The sequence below is a fragment of the Sorex fumeus genome, unplaced genomic scaffold (genome assembly GCF_029834395.1).
Source record: "Sorex fumeus unplaced genomic scaffold, SorFum_2.1 ptg000075l, whole genome shotgun sequence".
NCBI lineage: Eukaryota > Metazoa > Chordata > Mammalia > Eulipotyphla > Soricidae > Sorex > Sorex fumeus.
The window spans coordinates 3932700-3954839 of record NW_026606132.1 but is presented as its reverse complement, the minus strand read 5'-3'; the positions used below and the strand labels follow the sequence as shown (position 1 = coordinate 3954839).

General features: G+C 49.2%; 1 protein-coding gene across 1 annotated transcript in view; it reads left to right on the top strand.

The window, feature by feature from the left end:
• The first annotated feature begins 418 nt into the window (after positions 1-418).
• The window catches only part of GPC4 (glypican 4), a 152577-nt gene continuing 130855 nt past the window's right edge, over positions 419-22140 (top strand). Inside the window, exon 1 of the mRNA XM_056130307.1 lies at positions 419-1102. Within this exon, the coding sequence (XP_055986282.1) occupies positions 943-1102 (160 nt within the window). The 5' untranslated portion in view covers positions 419-942. The remainder of the gene's footprint in view (positions 1103-22140) is intronic.

The window sequence follows — 22140 nt, the reverse complement described above, 5'->3', positions numbered from 1 at the left end:
GACTCTGAGCTTCTCCACTTGAGCCAGCAGGGAGCCTCGGTCACCCCCGCGTGGGGGCTGGGTGGGGTGGGGGCGGCCTGGCAGGCTCCCCCCGCCTCCTGGGGAGGAGGGGTGAAGGGAGGAGCCGGCCGGGGCGTGGCTCGAGGGAGCGCCCGCGCGCGCCCGGTGCGGGGCCCCCCTAGGAAGTGGAACTGGCCGCTCCGGATCCCTACACCCCGCTTCCAGGTTTTCTCCTGGCCCGGCCCTGCCTGCTCCCGCCCGTCTCCGGCCCGGCCCCCCCCCTCCCACCTCCTCCCCTTCCCCAACCCCCGCCTGTCCCCTCCCCCCGGAGTGCCGCCCGCCCGCTGGGCCAAGTTTGTCGAGCGTCGCCGCGCACGCCGGCCAGTCAATCAGCGGCAGAGCCGAGGAGGGCACAGCCCGCGCGGCCGACGGCAGAGCGAGCCGAGCAGATCCGCGCCGGGCAGCCCCGCAGCGCGCAGCGAGCACCCGCCCGCCGCCGCCGCCGCCGCCGCCGCCCATTCCCTGCGCGGTCCCCGCGGCGCCTGCCACCTTCCCCCGCGTCCCGATCTTGCCGGCCAGCCCCGCTCGGCCGCTTCGCTGCTCCCGCGGAGCCCCGAGATCCATCCCCCCTTCCCCGGCTCGCGCCTCGGCTCTCCAGGCGCGCCACTTCCACGCCCTCCTCCTCCTCCTCTTCTTCGTCCTCCTCCTCCTCTTCCTCCACCCCGGCGCCTGGCACCGGGGGACCGTTGCCCGCCGCCGCTCGAGGCCCAGCTCCACTTTTCAGCCCCTTGTCTCCTTCTCCTTCTCCTCCTCCTCCTCCTCCGTCTTCTCTCCTCCTTCTCCGACTCCTCCCCGCGCGTCCCCCCCTCCCGGAGTCGGGCGCCCGCCACTTGCCCGTCCCGTCCCCACGAAGCTTGGGAGCGCGTCCGCCTGGCCCGCACCATGGCACGGTTTGGCATGCCCACGTTTCTCTGCGCCCTGGCCGTGCTCAGCGCCGCGCTGCTGGCCGCCGAGCTCAAGTCGAAAAGTTGTTCGGAAGTGCGACGCCTCTACGTGTCCAAAGGCTTCGACAAGGACGATGCCCCCACGCATGAGATCAACGGTAAGTGGGAGCACCCCAGCCCGGGAAAATGAGCGCAGAAGTGGGTACCCCGGTGCCGGGGAACGCGGAAACTCCTCGTCCCGGTTCCCCCGCCCGCACGTTGCCCAGAAGGAGAAATTGGGCAGGCGAGAGCGCCCGGGCGAGCCCTGGCACCGAGAGCGTGCCCCGCGGGCGCCACGGACCCCGTGTGCTCCTTGCGAGCGGCGGGGTGCCACCCCCGCGCCCCGTCCCATCTCCCTTAGCTTCCAGCTCTCGCTCGCCGTCCAGGTCCCAAGAAGCCCTTAGAGAATTCTGGCCCGCAAAGTGCCTGTCACCCGCTCCCTCGCCTTTTTTTCCGGGTTCAACTCCTTACAGGGCTCCCCGCTTTGTTGTGTGGGTGCCGACAAGCCGGGCGGGGGCGGGGGTCGCCATTTGGGGATGTTGGGGGGGGTGGAGGGGGAACTTTCGAGAGCCTTGCCAGCTTGCGGGACGGGGAGGGTGGGTGGGGGGACGGTCGAACGTGGAACTTGAATCCTAGGTCTCATGGATGTTCTTTAGCAATCTTCTCTCCTCCTCGCTCCCACCGCCGACCCGGCTTTGGAGTTGGATAGCTCTTGAGCTTCAGGAGTCCTCTTGAAAAAGCAAAATAACCCCCCCCCCAACAAACAAACAAGCAAACAAACAAACAAAAGCCCACCAACACCACCACCACCAACAAAACATTCGCCGCCCCTCCAAACCCCGACTTGGGGGGGTGCGTTCTTGCTTTCCAGAAGGTATTGGGACAAGCCGGGTAGTCTTCCGCTCCCCCCACCCCTCCCCTACTTTCCTCTCTCGCACCATTTTAAGGGTTAATTGCACATTCACTTACAGACCTTGCAAAGGACAGATTCCAGGAAACCTGAATCGCAGTTTGGAGATGGTTATGCAAATGGAGACGGCTTAGCGGGTGAAAAAAGTTCGCGGGATTTGGGCGCTGCTGGGCTGGGGGGTGGGGGTGGGTGCGTGGGGTCTCGGGGAGCGCTGGAGAGACAGATTTCTGAAGGTTGCCCTTGGACCCTTCCCTCTGCGCGGGCAACCTGGGCCGAGCCGGTACCCGCGCCAGGTCGCACTCCTTAGCCGAGGCCAACTGTTGCGCGCAGCCCCGCGGGGCGCTCTGGGGCTAGTGGCTGCTCAGGTTAGCCCGTTCGCCCAGAGGGCTCGGAAAAAGCACCCGAATTCTAACTGGCTCGCGGCCAGCTCAGCCTAACGGACGAGCGAACGATCCGGAGCCCGGGGACAGGCTCCGTTCGGAATCTCTTCCTGGAAGTGAGCAGAGCACGCCTTTGCCTGGAGGTGTTGGTCACCCCTGGTGCGGTGGGCAGAGGGGGCCAGGCAGCTTGCAAGGCAAATAGTGTAATCTCGACCAGGCAGTTCCAAAGGCTCGGACGCACTTGTGGGTCACTTGGAGGTGTGTGTGTGTATGGGGGGGGGGCTATTAATAACCTTGGAGATTAAGTGCGGTCATCAATTACACATAAATTACAAAGGTAATTGAGGGAAGTTGCCGGGCGCTTTGCAAGTGGAAGCGGCATCTGTCTCGAAATAGAAGCGAATTGTTGGAGCAGCCGCGCCGCGCACTGCACCTTGGCAGTTATCAAAGAACTCGCACACTTCTGATTAGAGACTGTTTGCCCTTGAGCTGCCTGTCTTTTGGGGAGCTCAAGTATGCCCTCTCAACAGCCCGATTTTATTGGTTGTAGAGCCCTGAAAAGCTCTCTTTCTTTCCCGCTCTCTCCCCGCCCTGCCAGGAAAAGTGAAGTGAGGCAGCCGCCCGGGCGGGCCGCTGGGCTCCGGGCGGGCTTGGCTGGTCAGACCTGGGGTCTTTGTGCCCTGTCGCGGTTTGGCCTGAGCCCAGTCAAGATGATTGGCGTGAAGGTTACAGTTGTCATTGCTGCGTTTTTGAAGGGCGGGATGCAGCAGTGCACTTAATGGGAATGTGACAAGTTTTCATTTTCTGCTCATGCAAGCAATATGTGGCTTTGAAATGGACTGCCGGCGTTGGGGCGGGGGGCAGTTGTAAACTCCCCTCCCTTGCTTTGCTCAAACTTTGTGCAGTCTGATGCCCACTAGGGAGAACATCTTCCCTGGCCGGCATCAGCAGAGGAAAGGAAGTTTGAAGTGTGCTGGAGACTGGACTAGGTGTGTCCTTTGATCCTTGTGATCAGTAGAAAACACCTGAAGATTTTTTTTTGCCTAAAGGTGTCTAACTGGACATTATCTCCCTGCAAAGTTTGGAGAGTTATTAGGGACCAGCAGCAGGAAATGGAAGCTAATGTGCTCACACCCAAAACATTTTATTCTTTTTGTCTTGTCCTTCATCTCCCTCCCAGGGCTGCTGCTTTTATTTCCCCTTTTGAATGACCTACTGGACTGCATTCTCCTGAGGAACAAAGGAAGTGCCTTTTTAGCTGGAATCCTTGGAAGACCACCAAGGACTTTAGCTCATGCAGTGCAATTTCGCACCACTTTCAACAATAACAAAAATGCATGACTGAATGGCTCAAAAATGTGGAGTGTTAGAGGCATTCATTTGCGTCTAGGACGCTGTCACAACACAGACAGACCCAAGTAAATACCTTTAGACGGCCAGTATAGAAACAGGGGTAATCTTTACCATCACCCTGGCCTCTCCAAACGCATACATTAACCTTGTCTTCCCGGCCTGTACTCCAGCAAAATTTGGTCATTTTTTGGGTGGTGGTAGGGAGGAAGTATAGTTCATATCAGGATCCCTGAATGAATGAATTGCCATGTCTTTGCTCTGGGCGGTGGAGATACAATGCACGTGAACCAGGAGTTTTAAAGCGCATCAAGTCCAGCCAGTGAAGGAGAGTTTCCTAGGCCCGGGGTCACAATAGCCTGGTTGACTGGCCCCAGGCTTAGCTCAAGTTGAAGGTTTTATTCCCCTGGCCTTGCACTTGCCTTCTAGCCTCCTGGCGGCTTGAACAGGCTTTGAAAAGACTCCCTTAAGGAGTCGCAGTCACTTGAGATCATAATGAAGATAATTTGATGTGCTCTCAAGGGTGTCGGGAGTACATCTTGGCTGACAGGGCTTGCAGCCGACTTCTTGCATTGCCTATCCGCTTGACCCCTCTGCTTATCAAATAATGGGGAGCCCAGATGTCGCTATCAAAAGAGCGCTTTTACACAAAGGCGCCTTTTTTTTCAGCTTTTAATGGGCGGGTCTTTTTGGCGTGCCTACTGTGTGCAGCGTATGTGTGGGGGGAGGCAGTAGGATGGGTTGGGGGGGGGGGTGCTGCCACCCAGACTTGCCAGGTAGCCAGGAGCTCAGCCACGTGCATGCATAATTGGGATGTCACGTGGCCTGTGATGTTGGACCAGAGGGGAAGGAGAAGGCATGACCCGGAACTTCTAAGGGAGAAGTGATTTGGGACCAAAGGATTATTGAGGTCATTGTTTCCCAAAGTGGGCAGTACTGAGCCCCCCTTCCCCTGCCCTGCCTGAGGTAGAACTGGAATGATCCAGCCAAATCCAGTGATTCCAGGAGATATGTTCTCGTTAAAAAGGTAGACTTAGGAGTCATCAAACGCACAGGCAATGGTGTAGGACATCCTTTCCAAAACATAGGATGTTTTGGTTGCATTTGGACAACCTGAAAAGAGGAATAATGCCTAGTAGACGTCTTTGAGTTTTGGGAATAACTTCTATTTTTTGTATGTTATGCCAACCATTTTTTTTTCTCTTTGGGTCACAACCATCAATGCTAAGGGGTTGCTCCTGCCTCTACTCAGGAATTAATCCTGGCAGTGCTTGGGGGACTATATGGGATAGCAGGGATTGAACCCGGGTTGGCCGCATGCAAGGCAAATACCCTACTCACTGTACTATCACTTCGGCCCCATGCCAACCATTTAAAAATATAAATGTATATATTATAATGTTATGTCTGTGTATACCATTTCCAGGCCAGGCTAGTTACTCTGCCAAAAAAAAAAATGGTAGACTTGTGGCTAGAGAGATAATGTGAGTAGAGCATTTACCTTACATGCAGCTGACCTGGGTTAGATCTTTGGCAACCCACAGGGTCCCCCGAGCCCTGCCAGGAATGATCCCTGAGTCCAGAGCCAGGAGTAAGCCCTGAGCACCGGAAGGTGTGGCCCCCAAACAAATGAAACAAAAAATAAAGAAGATGGATTTGGGGGGCTGGGAAACTTCTGATTTTGTTTTTTGAAAGGGAAAGTAAGCTAAGTAAGTGGGAATATGTGAACTTGGTAATGATAGTTCACCAGTTTATATATATTATATATTTCATATCTAATATGAAATATGATGAGACCCATTATATTTACTGAACTATCCTGAACGATCAAGACCCTGAACACCCTGAGGCTCTTCGTGTTCCTAAAACGAACAGACGCCATTGGGCTACATTAGCACGCGACAGGGATGAATGGAGACGTTACTGGCGCCCGCTCGAACAAATCGATAAGTAATGGGAAGTCAAGTGATCAAGTGATGAAATATGATAATAGCCATTTTCTTTGGGTGAGGGATGGGGATTTGGCTTTCACACTTAGCTGTGCCTGGGGCATAACTCCTGGCTCTGAGCTCAGGGCTCACTCCTGGTACTGGAGCAGGGGACCCTTTGTGGAGCCAGGGATTGGACCGGGGTGAGCTGTGTGTAAGGCACGTGCTATTCTACCCTATCTCTCCAGCCCTGAAAATAACCATTTTCCTTATCCCTCCCTTTATAAAGACAGAGGACATGCAACACTTGGCTTTTATTACTCATAAAATTGCCAATATAAATGAAATGACTAATCTTTGGTGAAGTTGTTCTTTAAAGGTAAGGCCCGTTGGCTAGAGAGGTTCAGAATTGCTAGATGTCCTTTCTGCAGGAATGGTGAATGATATCTGGGGAACTTGGTGTCATAGTTGGAATTAGGGAGCTCCTGTTTCCTATTCCCATTATGTTTGTGAATAGTAGTGCCCTGGTGTGTGTGTGTGTGTGTGTGTGTGTGTGTGTGTGTCCAAGGAGTGCAGAATTCTTTAATCTTTATCAGGATTATGAAGGGGGAAGTGTGTGTTGGAGAAGTAGGAATACTTTTCTAATAATGAGTCTTTTTTGTTTGTTTTGGAGACACACCCAGCAGTGCTCAGGACTTCCTCCTGGCTCTGTGCTCAGGGATCAGTCCTGACAGGGCCTGAGGGACCAGATGTAATGCTGAGGATTGAATGAACGTGGGTCAGCCATTTGTGAGGCAACAGCCTTTCTATCTAGCCTGTAATACTAAATCTTTAAAATTTATTTTTAGTTTGTGGATTTGGGGGCCACACCCAACCCTATGCCCAGGAGCTGCTCCTGGCAGTGCTTGCGGGGGGTCATATGGTCAGATGTGGCGTTGGGGATTGAGCTGGATTGAGCTGCATGCAGGGCCTCTGCCTTCACCCCTATATTATCTCCCTGGCCTTACTGAGGATGTTTGATTGGTAATTATTGTAGGTAACATCATATATGCCTTCAGGATTCAGTTCCCTTTTCTCCACTGGAAGTCTATGATTTTGTGGGGAGTGTGTGATCTTCTATTGGAATCATCAGTTTGAATCTCCGTATGACATGAGAAACAGGTCTTATGGGACCACAGGACCTGATCGTATAGAGGTGGACTCATGTACTATAGGAACTCCTCTTGGACATGACCATGAGTGGACTTGGGACAACAGAGCATTTGCCTTGCACAGATAAGGCCCTGGCACTGCAAAAAAAATAAGTTCTGAAGGGTCAGAGCAATACTAAAGCAAGTAGGAAGCTTGCCTTGCATGTGACCAACCCTGGTTCAATTCCCAGCATTCCATATGGTCAGTTGAGTACTGCCAGGAGTGATCTCTGAGCGCAGAAATAGAAGTAAGTCACGAGCACTGCCGGCTGTTGCCCAAAAACAAACAAACATAAAAAGAAAGAAAGAAAGCAAAGAAAAGTTCTGGCTTAATGTAGCTCAATCTGTTTCTTTTATACAAATAGGACATGTTTGCTTCGGCATAATTACTGTTTTCCTTTGTTACTGCATTCACATTGGGTTGAAGGCAATTTTATGATTAGATGGCGACTAGATGAGGAATGCGAAAGAAAATTTTTTGGTTGTCTCAACATGGGGAAGATCAGTAAGTGGAAATGAACATTAGCTCCCTAGTAATATGAACTGTACTCACACAGAGGTCATGCCCATGTACCAAACGCATTTGAGCTTCATGAAGAGAGCAAGTAGTTTGTTTTCTCTGGGGCTGGTCCTATACTTGAGCCTGTATGTTGTTTTGTTTATTTATTTATTTATTATTTTTAATTTTTTAAAAATTTTTTGCTTTTTGGGTCACACTCGGCAATGCACAGGGGTTACTCCTGGCTCTTCACTTAGGAATTACTCCTGGCCGTGCTCGGGGGACCATATGGGATGCTGGGAATCGAACCCGGGTTGGCTGTGTGCAAGGCAAACGCCCTACCCGCTGTGCTATCGCTCCAGCCCCTGTTGTTTTATTTAAACTGTACTATCAGAATTATTCTTCATCCCCAATTTATTTATTTTTTTATTTGTTTTTTGCTTTTTGGGTCACACCTGGCGATGCTCAGGGGTTACTCCTGGCTCTGCACTCAAGAATTACTCCTCCTGGTGCTCGGGGACCATATGGGATACTGGGAATTGAACCCAGATCAGCCGCGTGCAAGGCAAACATCCTACCCGGTGTGCTATCGCTCCAGCCCCCAGATCCCCAATTTATTTTATTTTGTTTGTTTTTGTTTTGTTGTTTTGGGGGTCTTGCGGGAGTTTGGGGCCACACCTGGTGGTTACTCCTGGCTCTGCACTCAGGAATTGCTCCCCACGGTGCTCAGAGAACCCTAGGGGATGCTGGGGATTGAGCCCAGGTCAGCTGCAAGTAAGGCAAGCACCTTACCCGCTGTACTACCTCCGTGGGTCCATTACTTTTTGTGTTTTGGGACCACACCTGGAGGTGCTCAGGGCTGACTCCTGGTTTTGCATTCAGGAATCACTCCTGGCATAAGTCGAGGAACCATATGGGTTGCTGGAATAAGATACGGGTCTTTCGTGTGCAAGGCAAGCGCCTTACCTGCTGTACTAGCGCTCCTGACGCTTTGTCCCCATTTTATTAGGGGGAGGCTAGTCGAGGAACTAAGGAATGCATTGATGGTCTTAGATCTAGTGAATGGTAGAGGAGGGATTTGTATCGTGGACTGCAGGGGTGGGGTGGGAAGTAGGGGGGGTGGAGCCGCACTTGGCAGTGCTCAGGGACTACTCCTAGCCCTGTATTCCTGCTTTACTCCTGGAGGTACTCACAGGATCATATGTGACACCAGAGATTGAACCCAGGTGTCCCTTAGGCAAATAATGTGCTCAGCCTGTTGAGCTCTCTCTCTGTCTTTACCTTTTTTGTTTGTTTATTTTGGGCCACACCTGGTAGTGCTCAGCGTTTACTCCTGGTTCTGTGCTCAGGGATCACTCTGGTGAGGCTTGGGGGCCTTCGGGGATTCCTGGAATCAAACCTAGGTAGGTTGCATGCAAGGCAAGTGCCTTCCCCCTCTACTATCTTTTTGGACCCATCAAATATGTTTTTTGTTTGTTTGGGGGCCATACCTGTTGGTGCTCAGACTTTATTCCTGGTTTTGTGTTCGGGGATCACTCCTGGAGGGGTTCAGGAGACAATAAGTGGTGCTGGGATTTTGAACCCAGATCAGCTCCTTGCAAGGCAACTGCGCTACCCACTATACTATCTCTCTGGCCCATTGAAGGCAATTTTATTTATTTTTGGTCTGGGGACCATAATTGGCAGTTCTTGGGGGCTTACTCCTGGCTCTGAACTCCCGGTGATGGCTCGGAAGACCATGTGGGGTGTTGGGGATCAAACCTGGGTCTGCCATGTGCAAGTCAATTGCCCTACCTAGTGTACTACCTGGCCCCTGAAAGCCATTGTAAATAATAGTAACTGATCTGTGTATCTTTGTTTAAATCTCTACTCTCCCTTCCATCCTGACTGTAACTCTTCTGCTTTGAGCCTCTCGGACTCTTCCCATACTTAGTTTGAGTTACCTATACACTCCCAGTGTTTGCAACCTCTTCTTTAATGAATTGCTCCATTGAAATAAAATCCATAGTCTTTGCACATAACTGTTTCTTACATCATTTCACTGTGGATGCAGTTCTACTCATCTGAACTCAGCAGCGCGTGGCATACCCATCAGCACTAACTATCTCTCAGTGCGATACATGCCCAACAAGTGTATGTATACGGTGACAGTCGAATTAAAAAAATGCCGACGGTGGGGGGGAGCTTGGACCACACCCAGCAGTGCCCAGGGCTTCCTCCTGATTCTGTGCTCAGGGTTCACTCTTGGTGGTGCTCAGGTAAACCCTGTGTGGTGACAAGTATTGAGCTGGAGTTGGCTGCTTGCAGAGTGAGCAAGCAATTAACTCATGTATTCTCTGTCCCCCAATAATTTTAATCCCCCACTTTTCCTTTTATTGATGCAATGATTTAAGCTGGGGCGCTCGGTGGGGGGGGACATCCCACATTAGGTTGCGGTGCTCACCCTTTCATCCTCAGTGCTCACTGAAGTTTGTGCTCTTTTTCTGGTGGGATTTGCACACATGCTCTCCAGGGATTGCACTCATAGTTCAGGTACCCAAGTTAAAATCGTGGTCTCTGGGGATTAGGTTTCTGCTTGTGTTGCTGATGGTGCAGCTGGAACTGGATAATGGCACCAGATATCATGGTTGTCGTAGAGCTGCCAGGCTCAAACTGCAAAGCTTGGTACATGTGGGCTACTGGGCATTAGAACTCATGACCACACGCTTGCAAAGCAGTCACTTTCAGTCCCTGAGCATTTCTTCTGCACCCAACATAAACAATTCTGATCCCGTTCTCAGCCAGGACACCAGTGCTATCATGGGATTATGCTGCTTTGATGATGAATTGTCATCTCGTGGTCTGTTGCTCTCCTGCTCTGCTGGCTCTAAACACTCTGAAGTGAAATAAATTCTGAGTAAATCTCCATGATATGTGGGGATAACTTGGAGAGAGGTTTTTCTTATTCTTTTGGAGAAGTATTTGTCTTTACCACTTTATTAATAACTGAGTGCTCTAGGATTTGTTCGGAAAGATTCAGTAGGGTGTTTCTTTGCTCAGAGATATCTTTTAAGGTAGAAGCACTTGACTTTTGTGATGAGGCAATTGAGAGAAAATTTGGAAGAGCAATGTAAACATATTAGATTCCGCATAGAGAGCTGTTCAGTACACATCCGTTCCCTTTGAAAAAAAATGAAATCTTCAGCTGACTCTCTTTACCAAGCAGAATATTCTACACAGGCTTTTAAGGCTATCAGAATATTTTATCCAAATAGACACACTAAAATACAAACAGGTAAGAATTGGCATTTTCAATTCCACTTGGTTAAACATCTGTTGCTTACTCTAGAGAACATGGAAAGTGCAGAACATTCATGAAGCGATCCCATCCTGGAGGTAATTTGAAATATTATATTTAAGTTCTGATTCATTGAATTCAGCAATCTGGTGGCGGAGGGAGAAAAATCAAAGCGATCTATCAGCCAGGTATTCAGCTTTTGAAAAGGAAACTTGAACAAATGTTAGAAATTAAGAAGTGGGGGGAGTTGAATGGAGGAGTTTAAAAAAAGTCACCAACTTATGTAAAAACATCTTATTGGAAGCCCAGATAAATGTGTGCCAGACATCAAAAAGACCAGCTGCTTGGGGGAAGAAAAAAAAAGAAAGAAACCCCGCATGACTAACTGGTAGAGTGAAAGAGACTCCACTTCAGGGGGAAAGGCATCTTTTACAAAATGGAAAGAGTGTATGTCTCCAAGATATATGGCAGAGCAGGGACCAACTAGAAATGCAGGAAGCCCAAATAACTTGGCTTGTACCCTGCAAAGGAGCTGCAGGAAAGCCTATGTGATCATGCAGAAAGGATAGGTAACCTATCAGGAAAAGCAGGATGGCTTCTTCAAGAGGAAACTGATTAAGATGATCCTAGCACATACAGGTTGGTGGTTTAACTTGACTGTGGATTAAGTAAATTGCTGCAGTGGCATCTAGGTATTAACCTTGCAGAGTTCTCCTTTTTTTGGGGGGGGCAGGGGTTGTACATTCTCCGTAGTGCCCAGGGGCTACTGCTTAGTAGTGCCTTGGGAACCATATGCAGTGCCAGGGAGTGAACTAGGTCTGCTGCATGCAAGGCAGATATCCTCCCTACTATATATACTATCTCTCCGGCTTCCGAACTTTCCAGAATTCCTTTTTTTTTTGCTGTTTTTTATGGGGGGGCTTTTTTTGGCTTTTTTTTGCAGAGTCTGGCAAACTCTCCGAGGCGTATTCAATATGCCAAAAAACAGTAACAGTGATGGGTCTCATTCTCCTGATCCTGAAAGAGGCTCGAATGTGGCACTTTCTAAAATCTCAGGACTAGGACGAAATCGATGAACAACAGGATAACAGTGATACAGTGATTTTTAGCTTTTTTTGGGTCACACCCGGCAATGCACAGGGGTTACTCCTGGCTCTGCACTCAGGAGTTACTCCTGGCAGTGCTCAGGGGACCATATCGGATACTGGGAATCGAACCTGGGTTGGCTGCTTGCAAGGCAAACGCCCTACCAACTGTGCCATCGCTCCAGCCCCTCCAGAATTCTTGAAAGAGAAGAAGCAAGTGGCCCTAGAGGAACAAGCATGCTTAATACGGCGGTTCAAGAATTATGTGGGGCCTAGGAGATGAATCAGAGGGTTGGTGTGCATACTTTTCATGTGGTGTCCAGGTTTGATTCCTGGCACCACATGGTCCCCTAAGCATGAATAGAAATTGATTGGTGAACAGTCACCACCCCCCGCCCCACCAACAAAAATTATGCAATGGAGTTCTAAGACAAAGAATGTGCAGAAAGAGCGTTTACTTTGGTGGGAGTGTTGGCTTGTCTCATTTATTTTATTCTCTTGCTTGTAGCTGGGGTATAGACCACACCCAGCAGTGCTTACAGGCCACTCCTGTGTGTGTGTGCTCAAGAGCCACGCGTGACGGGTGCTTGGTGGACCCTATGTGGTATTTGGGCTCTAACCAGTGTGGTTGGTTGCAGCTGCATGCTAGGCAAGAGCCTTATAACCTTTGTACTCTCTCTCTAGCCCCTTTCATTTATTTTTTATGGAGGCGTAATGACTGCACAGTGTTTTACTTGCTGCAGATGTACCGCAGAGTGATTTGACATTTGCAGAATGATCACTGAACATCTTTTGAATTTTATTTTCTTGGAAATTTTGTATACAACCTTTCGGTTTGTTATTTGGCTGCACCTGGTGGTGTTCAGGGGCTATTCCAGTTCTGTACTTGGGGGTGGCTCCTGGTGGTACTTGGGGGACCAAATATGGTGCCAGATTGAACCTAGACTTCCAGTGTGCTAGGCATGTGTTCAGCCTCTTGAGCCCTTGTGGAGTTCATACATCTTTGATGGAGGTTTGCATCCCTGACCTCAGTGCTTCCCCATATTGAGATGTGTTGCTTGCTGGAGATCCTACACTAGATAATTCAGTGCCTGAGGTCCTAGATAGCAAAGCCACTAGGGTCCATTTGGCACCTATGGGTGGCACTGGGGATCCAGCTCAGAGACTTCTGTTTGTAAAGCCAGGTCTTATAACCACTAAGCTATCTGGGCCCCTGGGCCATGTTTAAAATTGGTTACAATAGGGGCTGGAGCGATAGCACAGCAGTAAGGTGTTTGCTTTGCGCATAGCTGGCCTTTCCGAGCCAGGTTCGATTCTTCTGCCCCTCTCGGAGAGCCCGGCCAGCTACCGAGAGAGTATCTCGCCCACACGGCAAAGCCTGGCAAGCTCCCCGTGACGTATTCAATTTGCCAAACACAGTAACAACAGGTCTCACGATGGAGACGTTACTGGGCCCACTCGAGCAAATCGATGAATATGGGAGGACAATATTATTATTTTTTCTTTTGGTTTGGGGGCCATACCTGTCTGTGCTCAGGCCTTACTCCTTGCTCTGTGCTCAGGGCTTATTCCTAGCAGGGCTAGGGGCATCGCATGGAATGCTGTGGTTCAAACCGGAGAACCTGAGTTGGCTGTGCGCTAGGCAAGTACTTTACCACACTGTACTATCTCTCCAGCCCCTTAAAGTTTTTTTTTTCTTTTTGGGGTTTTGGGCCACACCTAGCTGTGCTCAGGGCTTACTCCTGACTCTGTGCTCAGTTTTCACCCCTGGTTGGGCTTGGGGGACCATATGGGACCCTGGGGGTAGAACCCTGGTCGACCATATGCTAGGCTAGTGTTTTAACTGCTGGACTGTTAGCTCCAGGCAGATTACAGTATTATTGACGATAGTTCCCCTACAGTATCTTGTCATCCCTATGATGATCCCAACCATCTAGATTGAGTCTAGAAATGGAACATTTGAACCTCTTCCTCTCCACTTGTTTCTGCAAGTTGAGAGGAGAATGACAGCACACATTGTCCTAGAAGGAGTAGATTATATGGAGAGGACAATTTCTTTTTATTTTAAGGATTTTATTATTGAATCCCTGTGAGATAGACCCTTATAAAGCTGTTCATGATTAGGTTTCAATCATACGGTATTCCAATGTCCATTCCTCCACCATGTTTCTCAGCACCAGTGGAGAGGACAATTTCTTGGGGGAACAAAAGCAGTTGTAACATAGCTCTGTGACAAATGAATTGTCTGATCCTTTTGGTGAGGTTCTTCTTGGTATGAAAATGGAATGGTAGAATATTAAGGTGTTGAGTTAGCTTTGTGATTCTCACCACTGGGAGGGTCTGTACTAGAATCTGGAGTCCTTTTAAATTTTACTAATGCCTGGGCACCATTCCAGAGCAGCTAAGTCATCATTTCTGGCATTGAACGAATTCATGGTAATTATTTCTAGAATGCTTGCCAGGGTTAGAGTGATAGTACAGAGAGGAAGGCACTTGCTTTGCATGCAGCTGACCTGGGTATGATCCCTGGCACTGTAGAGAGTTCCCAGATCCCTGCCAGGAGTGGTCTGTGAGCACATCCTGGTGTGGTCTCAAAACTGTCACTGTCACTGTCCTCCCATTGTTCATCGATTTACTCAAGTGGGCCCAGTAACGTCTCCATTGTGAGACTTTGCCATTGTGTTTGGCATATCGAATACGTCATGGGGAGCTCGCCGGGCTTTGCCATGCAGGTGAGATACTCTTGGTAGCTTGCCGGGCTCTCTGAGAGGGGTGGAGGAATCGAACTTGGGTCAGCCAGAATGGCTGCGTTCAAGGCAAATGCCCTATCTGCTGTGCTATTGCTTCAGTTCGGTCTCAAAACAGCAAAAGAAAAAGACAAAGCTCTCCAGTGTGTCTAATGAGTAGCCATGGTTGAGGGCCAGGACCTGGATCAATGATCTTCAACCACAGGTCCTTGGACTGGTTGCTGGTCTGCAGGTGTGCAAAAGGTGAAAAGAACTGATCTCTCACCTGGGTCCCAACTACCAGTCTGTGTACTGGAATGCAGGACATGTGATGATCTGCAGGTTGCTGTTCTAGATGGTCTCGGAGGTCTTTGTCATCTCCGAGGTTCGAGGATTCTTAAGTTTTCCATCGAAATGCATCGCAGTGTTGCCATCTCAGAAGAGAACTTCAGGGATACTCCGCATCTGCTCGTTTCACCTGTAGACCCCTTGGATTTAGAGGATGGCCTGTCAGACGGGGAACAATTGCATTTTTAATCACGATGCAAGCATAAGCCACCACCAGCGACGCTTTGCTGAGGGTGGAGAGCTAAGTCTGGGACATTAAGAGTACTTTGAGAGATTTAGAAAGGGATCCAGCATCGCTGCCACACATTGATTAAGTGTCAGTGGACTCCGTGATACGTCTTCCCTTTCTCTTTATTGGTAAAGTAAGAAAAAAATCTCTTTATCCCCTGCTTTAATGTCCTTTTTGCCATGTGTTTATTCTTCTCAAGTATCTTATCAAGAAATAGAAGTACAGTAAATCCCTGGGCTTCGGACCTGTCCAGCCATCCAGAACACAGCTGGGAATGTAGAAGTAAGCAGAGAAACAAAATGATGGAAACAGCTGTCATAAAAGGGCGGACATTCTGCTTGGAGCAAAGACCTGGAAAGTCATATCATCAGCCATCATGGATCGAATCCCCCAATCCCCGGAGGAGGATGCTAGGTGCTGGGGAGTTCAAGGTTTAACACAGGAGTCAAGCTTTGGAGGTGCTCCCATTTCATTTGGGAGATAGTGTTTCCTTCTTGGGGGCGGTAGGGTGGTTGTTGGTGCAGCTGCTGGGCCTTGAACCTCGAGTCTCTTGCATGAGAAGCCTGTGGTTTGGCCATTGAGCTGCATTCCTGGCCTTGATAGGGCTCAAGCTAGAGTAGAGATAAAAGGGCTCAGGTTATCTGTCTTCCCAGTTCGTGGTGGATGAGAAGCTGGTGGAGGAGTGTTCTTACGCAAAGAGGGTTGGAGAGGAAGACAAGACTTGGTATGGGGGAACATGTGGGGTGATGGTACAAAACAACAGATGTGTGTGTCTGTGCATGATTGTTTTGTGTTGAGATTAGCTGCTGAATAGACCTTGGGCATTTTTATTTATTTGATTTTATTGGGCCACATCTGGCAGTGCTCTGGGGTTACTCCGATCTCTGTGCTCAGGGATCACTCCTGGCAGGGCTCAGGGGACAGGGTCCTGAGGATCAAACTAGTGTTGGCCATATGCAAGGCAAGCACCTTCCCCACTGTACTCTCTCTCTCTCTCTCTCTCTCTGGCCCTGGGTGTTTGAAATTTTTATTTATTTCTACCTTGCTTAATTAAAAACTTCAGCGTTTTTGCATGCCAAGACAGAACCCTGGGCTTCATATATGTTAAGCATGCGCTCTGTCATCGGGCTCTGGAGAGCAGTAGGCTGGAACGTGCTGATCTTGCCAGTTGGAGACATTTTTCTGGGAGTGCTGAATGTTCTGGAACCCTTGGCATTGCTCTGTTTGAGGTAGTATTAAATAATTGTGTTGGCTGAAAACAATGAGATCTAAGCTGCAACCACTGTAACTTTGTAATGTGCTTGTCAAGTTGACAGGCGGGAATTGGGGTTGGGGTTGGGGGTGAGGACGGAGTATGGAAACACTGGCTGAGGGGTTGGTGTTGAAATATGCCCCAAATGCAACTATCAATACCTTAGTCAATCACAGTTCTTTAAATAAATAAAAGAATTAAAACAAATAAGATAACATAGTCGTGTTGGACCTAGTCTGGTAGGAAATCTCAGGAAATAGATTTCAGAAAGTGCTTTATGGGGGCTGGAGCAGTAGTACAGCGGGTAGAGTGTTTGCCTTGCATGGGGCTGACTTGAGTTTAATCCCAACATCCCGTATGGTCCCTGGAGCACTGCCAGAAGTGATTCCTGAGTGCAGAGCCAGGAGTAACACCTGAGCATTGCCAGGTGTGGAAAAAAAAAAAGAAAAGCGATGATTACATGACCTGAAATATAGCATAGCGGGTAAGGCGTTTGCCTTGCATGCCACCGACCCGGGTTCGATTCTTCTGCCCCTCTCGGAGAGCCCAGCAAGCTACTGAGAGTATCTCGCCTGCACAGGAAAGCCTGGCAAGCTCCCTGTGATGTATTCGATATGCCAAAAACAGTAACAACAAGTCTGTGAGACGTTACTGGTGCCCACTCGAGCAAATCGATGAACAGTGGGAGGACAGTGCTACAGTGCTATACGGTATATATAAAAACTACAACTGTTTACTGATAACAGATCATAAAAAGGTGTGTTTGTTAATATTTTTAAGGTGCACCTGGAGGTGCTCAGAAGTCATTCCTGGCAGTGGTCTGGGGACCATGCAGTACCAGAGATTGAACTGAGGTCAACCACAGGCAGGACAAGCACCTTAAAATCCCTACACTGGGGTTGGAGTGATAGCACAGTGAGTAGGGTATTTGCCTTGCACGCCGTTGACCCGGGTTCGATTCCCAGCATCGCATTTGGTTCCCTGAGCACTGCCAGGGGTAATTCCTGAGTGTAAAGCCAGGAGTAAATCCTGTGCATCGCTGGGTTGACCCAAAAAGAAAAAAAATCCCTACACTACCTCTCCAGCCCTGAAATACATTTTAAAAAAAATGTTTGGTGACCCACCCTCCATACAGGCTCCCAGCCCTCCATTTGAAAAGTTCTAGAACATCTGTGTTGCATTTGTGGTCTAATAACTGTTCATGTCTAATATTGTACTCAGGTTGGGAATGTTGAATTTTGACCTGATGTTCCAGGTGGCTAAAGTTGGTTTTTCTCTCAAGGTGACAGGTTTAAACATTCAAATACTAGTTTACCATTTAAACATTTACCAAGTTAAGTAAATGTATAATCATATTGAAAGAAACACTTAGAAGTTCAGGATAAGAGAAGTTCAGGATAAGAACCTATTAAGAATGAGGATCCATCTGATAGTCCTTGTCCTTGACCTTGTGGCTATTGATTGGAACCTTAAGGACTGAGGGGCTGAAGAGATAGTACAGCAGGTAGGGCACTTGCCTTGCTTGCAGCCGACCTGGGTTTGATTCCTGGTACCCCCTAGAGCTCCCCAAGTGCTACCAGGAGTGATCCCTGAGAGTAGAGCCAGGAGTAAGTCCTAAGTACATCTAGGTGTGCCCCTATACAAAACAAAAAAAACCCAAGAGGAGTGAGACCTTATATCCTCCCATCTTTAGTATACTACCTGGCACAGACGAAGTGTTGGAGAAATGTTTGTGGGTCAAAAATATGTTGAAAAACACAAGTTCACGCACAGATTTTGATTTTTATCCATTCTAGGAGCGTCTATGTTTTTACTTTTTAATTAATTTTTTAGCTTTTTGGGCCACACCTGGTGATTCACAGGGGTTACTCCTGGCTCCTCACTCAGAAATTACTCCTGGCGGTGCTCAGGGCACCATATGGGATGCTGGGAATCGAACCCGGGTGGGCTGTGTGCAAGGCAAATGCTCTACCCGCTGTGCTATTGCTCCAGCCCCTCCAGCCCCTTCTTTTTAAGGATTTAGGCAAGCAAGACAGTGGTATTTCTTGGCTTGCTTTTGCAGGTGAGAGTGGAGTATTTCATGTGGTTAATTCTTTTTTTTTTAATTTTTATTAGTGAAACATCATGAGGTACAGTTGTAGACTTACAAATTTTTGTGCTTGGGTTTCAGTTATACAATGATCGAGTACCCATCCCTCCACCAGTGCCCATTCTCCACCACCAATGATCCCAGTATCCCTCCCACCCCTTATCCCCCCCCATACCATCCCGCCTCTGTGTACAAGTAGTTAACTCTTTTTTTGTTTGTTTGTTTGTTTTGTTTATGGACTGCACCCGGGATTTATTCCTGGCTCCGAGCTTAGGAATCACTCCTGGTGGTGCTCAGGGGGGTCACATGGGATGCCTGGGATCAAACCGGGTGGGATGTGTGTAAGGCCAGTGCTCTACCCACTGTACTATCACTCCGGCCCCAACGTAGTTAACCTTTAATCCAGGTGCTCAGGGGGTTCATATGGGATACCTGGCATCAAACCGGGTGGGATGCGTGCAAGGCAAGTGCTCTACTCACTGTACTATCACTCCGGCCCCAATTTAGTTAACCTTTAATCCAGGCAAACATACGGTGGCTGCCTTTCCCAGGCTCCATTCAACGAGGGAGCAGGAAGCAGGAACTCCGTGTTGCTGCAGAGGTATGCTTTGAGAAAAAAAGGGGCTCTCTTCGAAGCCTGGCCTTTCCACTAGGCATTTCCTCTCTTTCCCCTCTTCTTTTTTTTTTATTTTGTTCATAATTAACATATTATATTGGTAATAATAAATAAAAGTAGAAAAGAATATTTTCTTTTTTCCTTTATTTGCTCGAGCGGGCCCAGTAACGTCTCCATTGGAGACTTTGTTGTTACTGTGTCTGGCATATCGAATACTCTCGGTAGCTTGCCGGGCTCTCCGAGAGGGGCGGAGGAATCGAACTCGGGTTGGCCATGTTGGCCGCGTGTAAGGCAAACGCCCTACCCGCCGTGCTATCGCTCCAGCCCTTTATTTAATTTAATTTTTTTTTTAGTGAAACACCATGAGGTACAGTTGTAGACTTACAAATTTTTGTGCTTTAACACCCAAAAGGAGAGAGAGAGAGAGAACAAAAGGGAATGCCCTGCCACAGAGGCAGGGTGGGATGGGGGGATGGGGGGTGGGAGGGATACTGGAACCTGTGGTGGTGGAGGATGGGCACTGGTGGAGGGATGGGTACTTGATCATTGTATAACTGAAACCCAAGCACAAAAATTTGTAAGTCTACAACTGTACTTCATGGTGTTTCACTATAAAAATTTAAAAAAAATTGTGCTTGGGTTTCAATTATACAATGTTCGAATACCCATCCCTCCACCAGTGCCCATTTTCCACCACCACTGATCCCAGTATCCCTCCCACCCCCCACCCACCCCCATCCCAACCTGCCTCTGTGGCAGGGCATTTCCCTTTTGTTCTCTCCCTCCTTCTGGGTGCTGTGGTTTTCTTTCCCCTCTTCTTACCCTCGAAGAAAGAGAAGAAGCCGGGGAACGGGTAGGAGCAGGCAGGCTGGGCTCCCAGAGTCTTCAGAAACGTTCTTCCTTCAGGCTACTTCAAGGCTACCTGGTCTCTGCTTCATCCTCGCCTTTCTTTTCCTGGGCACTTTCTTCTCCAGCTCCTCCAGCAACTCTGCCTGCCGCCAGCCTCTTAAAGCCGCTTGCTCACACGTTGAACTTCTGTCTGCAGAAGCCGACTGGAAGTGGTTTCTCTGGAACTGCTGAGATTTCCTTAGTTCTCCAAACCCTTGACATCGGCATCTGCCAAGCAGGCAAAACCCACCACCGGGTCTTCCCCTCCCCTCCACTCTCTTTCAGTGATTGTTTCTATTTCTACCACCGGGTCCAGCTCACTTGAGTGTTGCATCTGACGTTTGGTTAGGGAGGAACACAGAGCGCGCTCTCCGTGCGAACGAAAGGCAGTGCGAAGCATGTGGTTAGCAGTTACTACTTGCACTGGTCCACTCTGAGTGGGAGTATCCTTTTTCTTGGCAGGCACTTCACAGACAGGCCTGCTGTGTTGGTGCCAGAATAAGCAGTCATTACATTCCTCACAATTTATAGTCAAATTATTATCTACTATTGTTAAAATTGCCTTAATTACAGAATAGTTCCCTATGCAAAAGATTTGCAAAAGCAAAACAAGACCACTTTTTTTTTTTAACCAGTGCACTGGAGAAATTGTCCTTCAAAATCACCCTGAATGGATGCGAAGAGAAATCCTCTTTTTTTTGTACTTTGATGGGTTTGAGGTGTGTTTTAGCCTTTGATTTCTTTTCTTCATGGAGGGGTGGAGATGGAAGTTAGGCCACTCCCAGTGGGCCATGATCAGGGCTCACTCCTGTGCTTAGGGGATCATATGCGGTGCTGGGGATTGAACCAGGGTTAACCTGTGAAAGGTAAGGGCCTTACTGGCTATACTAGTTCTTTGGCCCCTATTTGTGTTTTTAATATATTTTTTTTATTTTTTAAAGGGCCGGAGCGATAGCACAGTGGGTAAAGTGTTTGCCTTGCATGCGGCCGACTGGGGTTCAATAGCTTCGCCCCTCTTAGAGAGCACGGCAAGCTACCAAGAATATCTCGCCCACACGGCAAAGCCTGGCAAGTTCCCCATGACGTATTCGATATGCCAAAAACAGTAACAGCAAGTCTCACAATTTGTTGTGAGATGTTACTGGTGCCCACTCTAGCAAAACCGATGAACAAAGGGAGGACAGTGCTACAGTTATTTTTTAAAAAATTATTTATTTTTTATTTATTTGCTTTTTGGGTGGGTTGGAGCGATAGCACAGCAGTAGGGTGTTTGCCTTGTGTGCAGCCAGCCTGGTCGAGCCGGGTTCGATTCCTCCACCCCTCTCGGAGAGCCCGGCAAGCTCCCGAGAGTATCTCGCCCGCATGGCAAAGCCTGGCAAGCTACTCGTGACGTATTCAATATGCCAAACACAGTAACAACAAGTCTCAAAATGGAGACGTTACTGGGCCCGCTCGAGCAAATCGATGAACAACCGGAGGACAGTGTTTGTTTGTTTGCTTTTTGGGTCACACCCGGCGATGCCCAGGGGTTACTCCTGGCTCATGCACTCAGGAATTACTCCTGGCGGTGCTCGGGGGACCATATGGGATGCTGGGACTTGAACCCGGGTCGGCGGCATGCAAGGCTAACGCCCTACCCACTGTGCTATTGCTCCAGCCCCGGGCCATCACTTCAGACTTCTGGGCCAGCCATGAACTCAGCTTCTGTACTGAATGGACCAGGTGCCCTTGCCAGCTTGGAGCCATGGCCTTTTCCCCCAAAACCTTTGCTCCTGCTCATTTAGTGTGTGAGTGGCCCAGAGAAAAGGATGCCCTGGCTGTGGGGACCACGGGCAGGCTGTGGCAGGAGAGAGGATGGTGAGCCGCCAATGGCTCCAAACGGTAAGTGTTTGAGCACCTATCAGAATGGTGGGGGGGGGGGGCATGCTCCTTCCAATGCCTCTGAGAACAGGGTTTTCAAGAAAGATTTCCAGGGAAGGATTGATTTTCAGATGACTTTATTAAATTAAAAAAATATGTTTTGGGAAGGATTTTGGGGCCACATCTGGCAATGTTGAGCAGCTATTCATAACTCAGTGCTCAGGGATCAGTCCTGGTGGTGCTCAGGGGACCCTCTGCAGTGCTAGAGATTGAGCTGGGGTAGAGTGTGAGTAAGGCAAGCACCTCAACTCCTGGACACTGTTTTGTCTCTCCAGCTTCTTCGATCTCTTTCTTTCTCTCCCTCCCTCCCTTCCTTTTTCTTTTGCTTTTTGGGTCACACCTGGCGATGCGCAGGGGTTACTCCTGGCTCTGCACTCAGGAATTACTCCTGGCGGTGCTCAAGGGACCATATGGGATGCTGGGAATCGAACCCGGGTCGGCCACATGCAAGGCAAACGCCCTACCCGCTG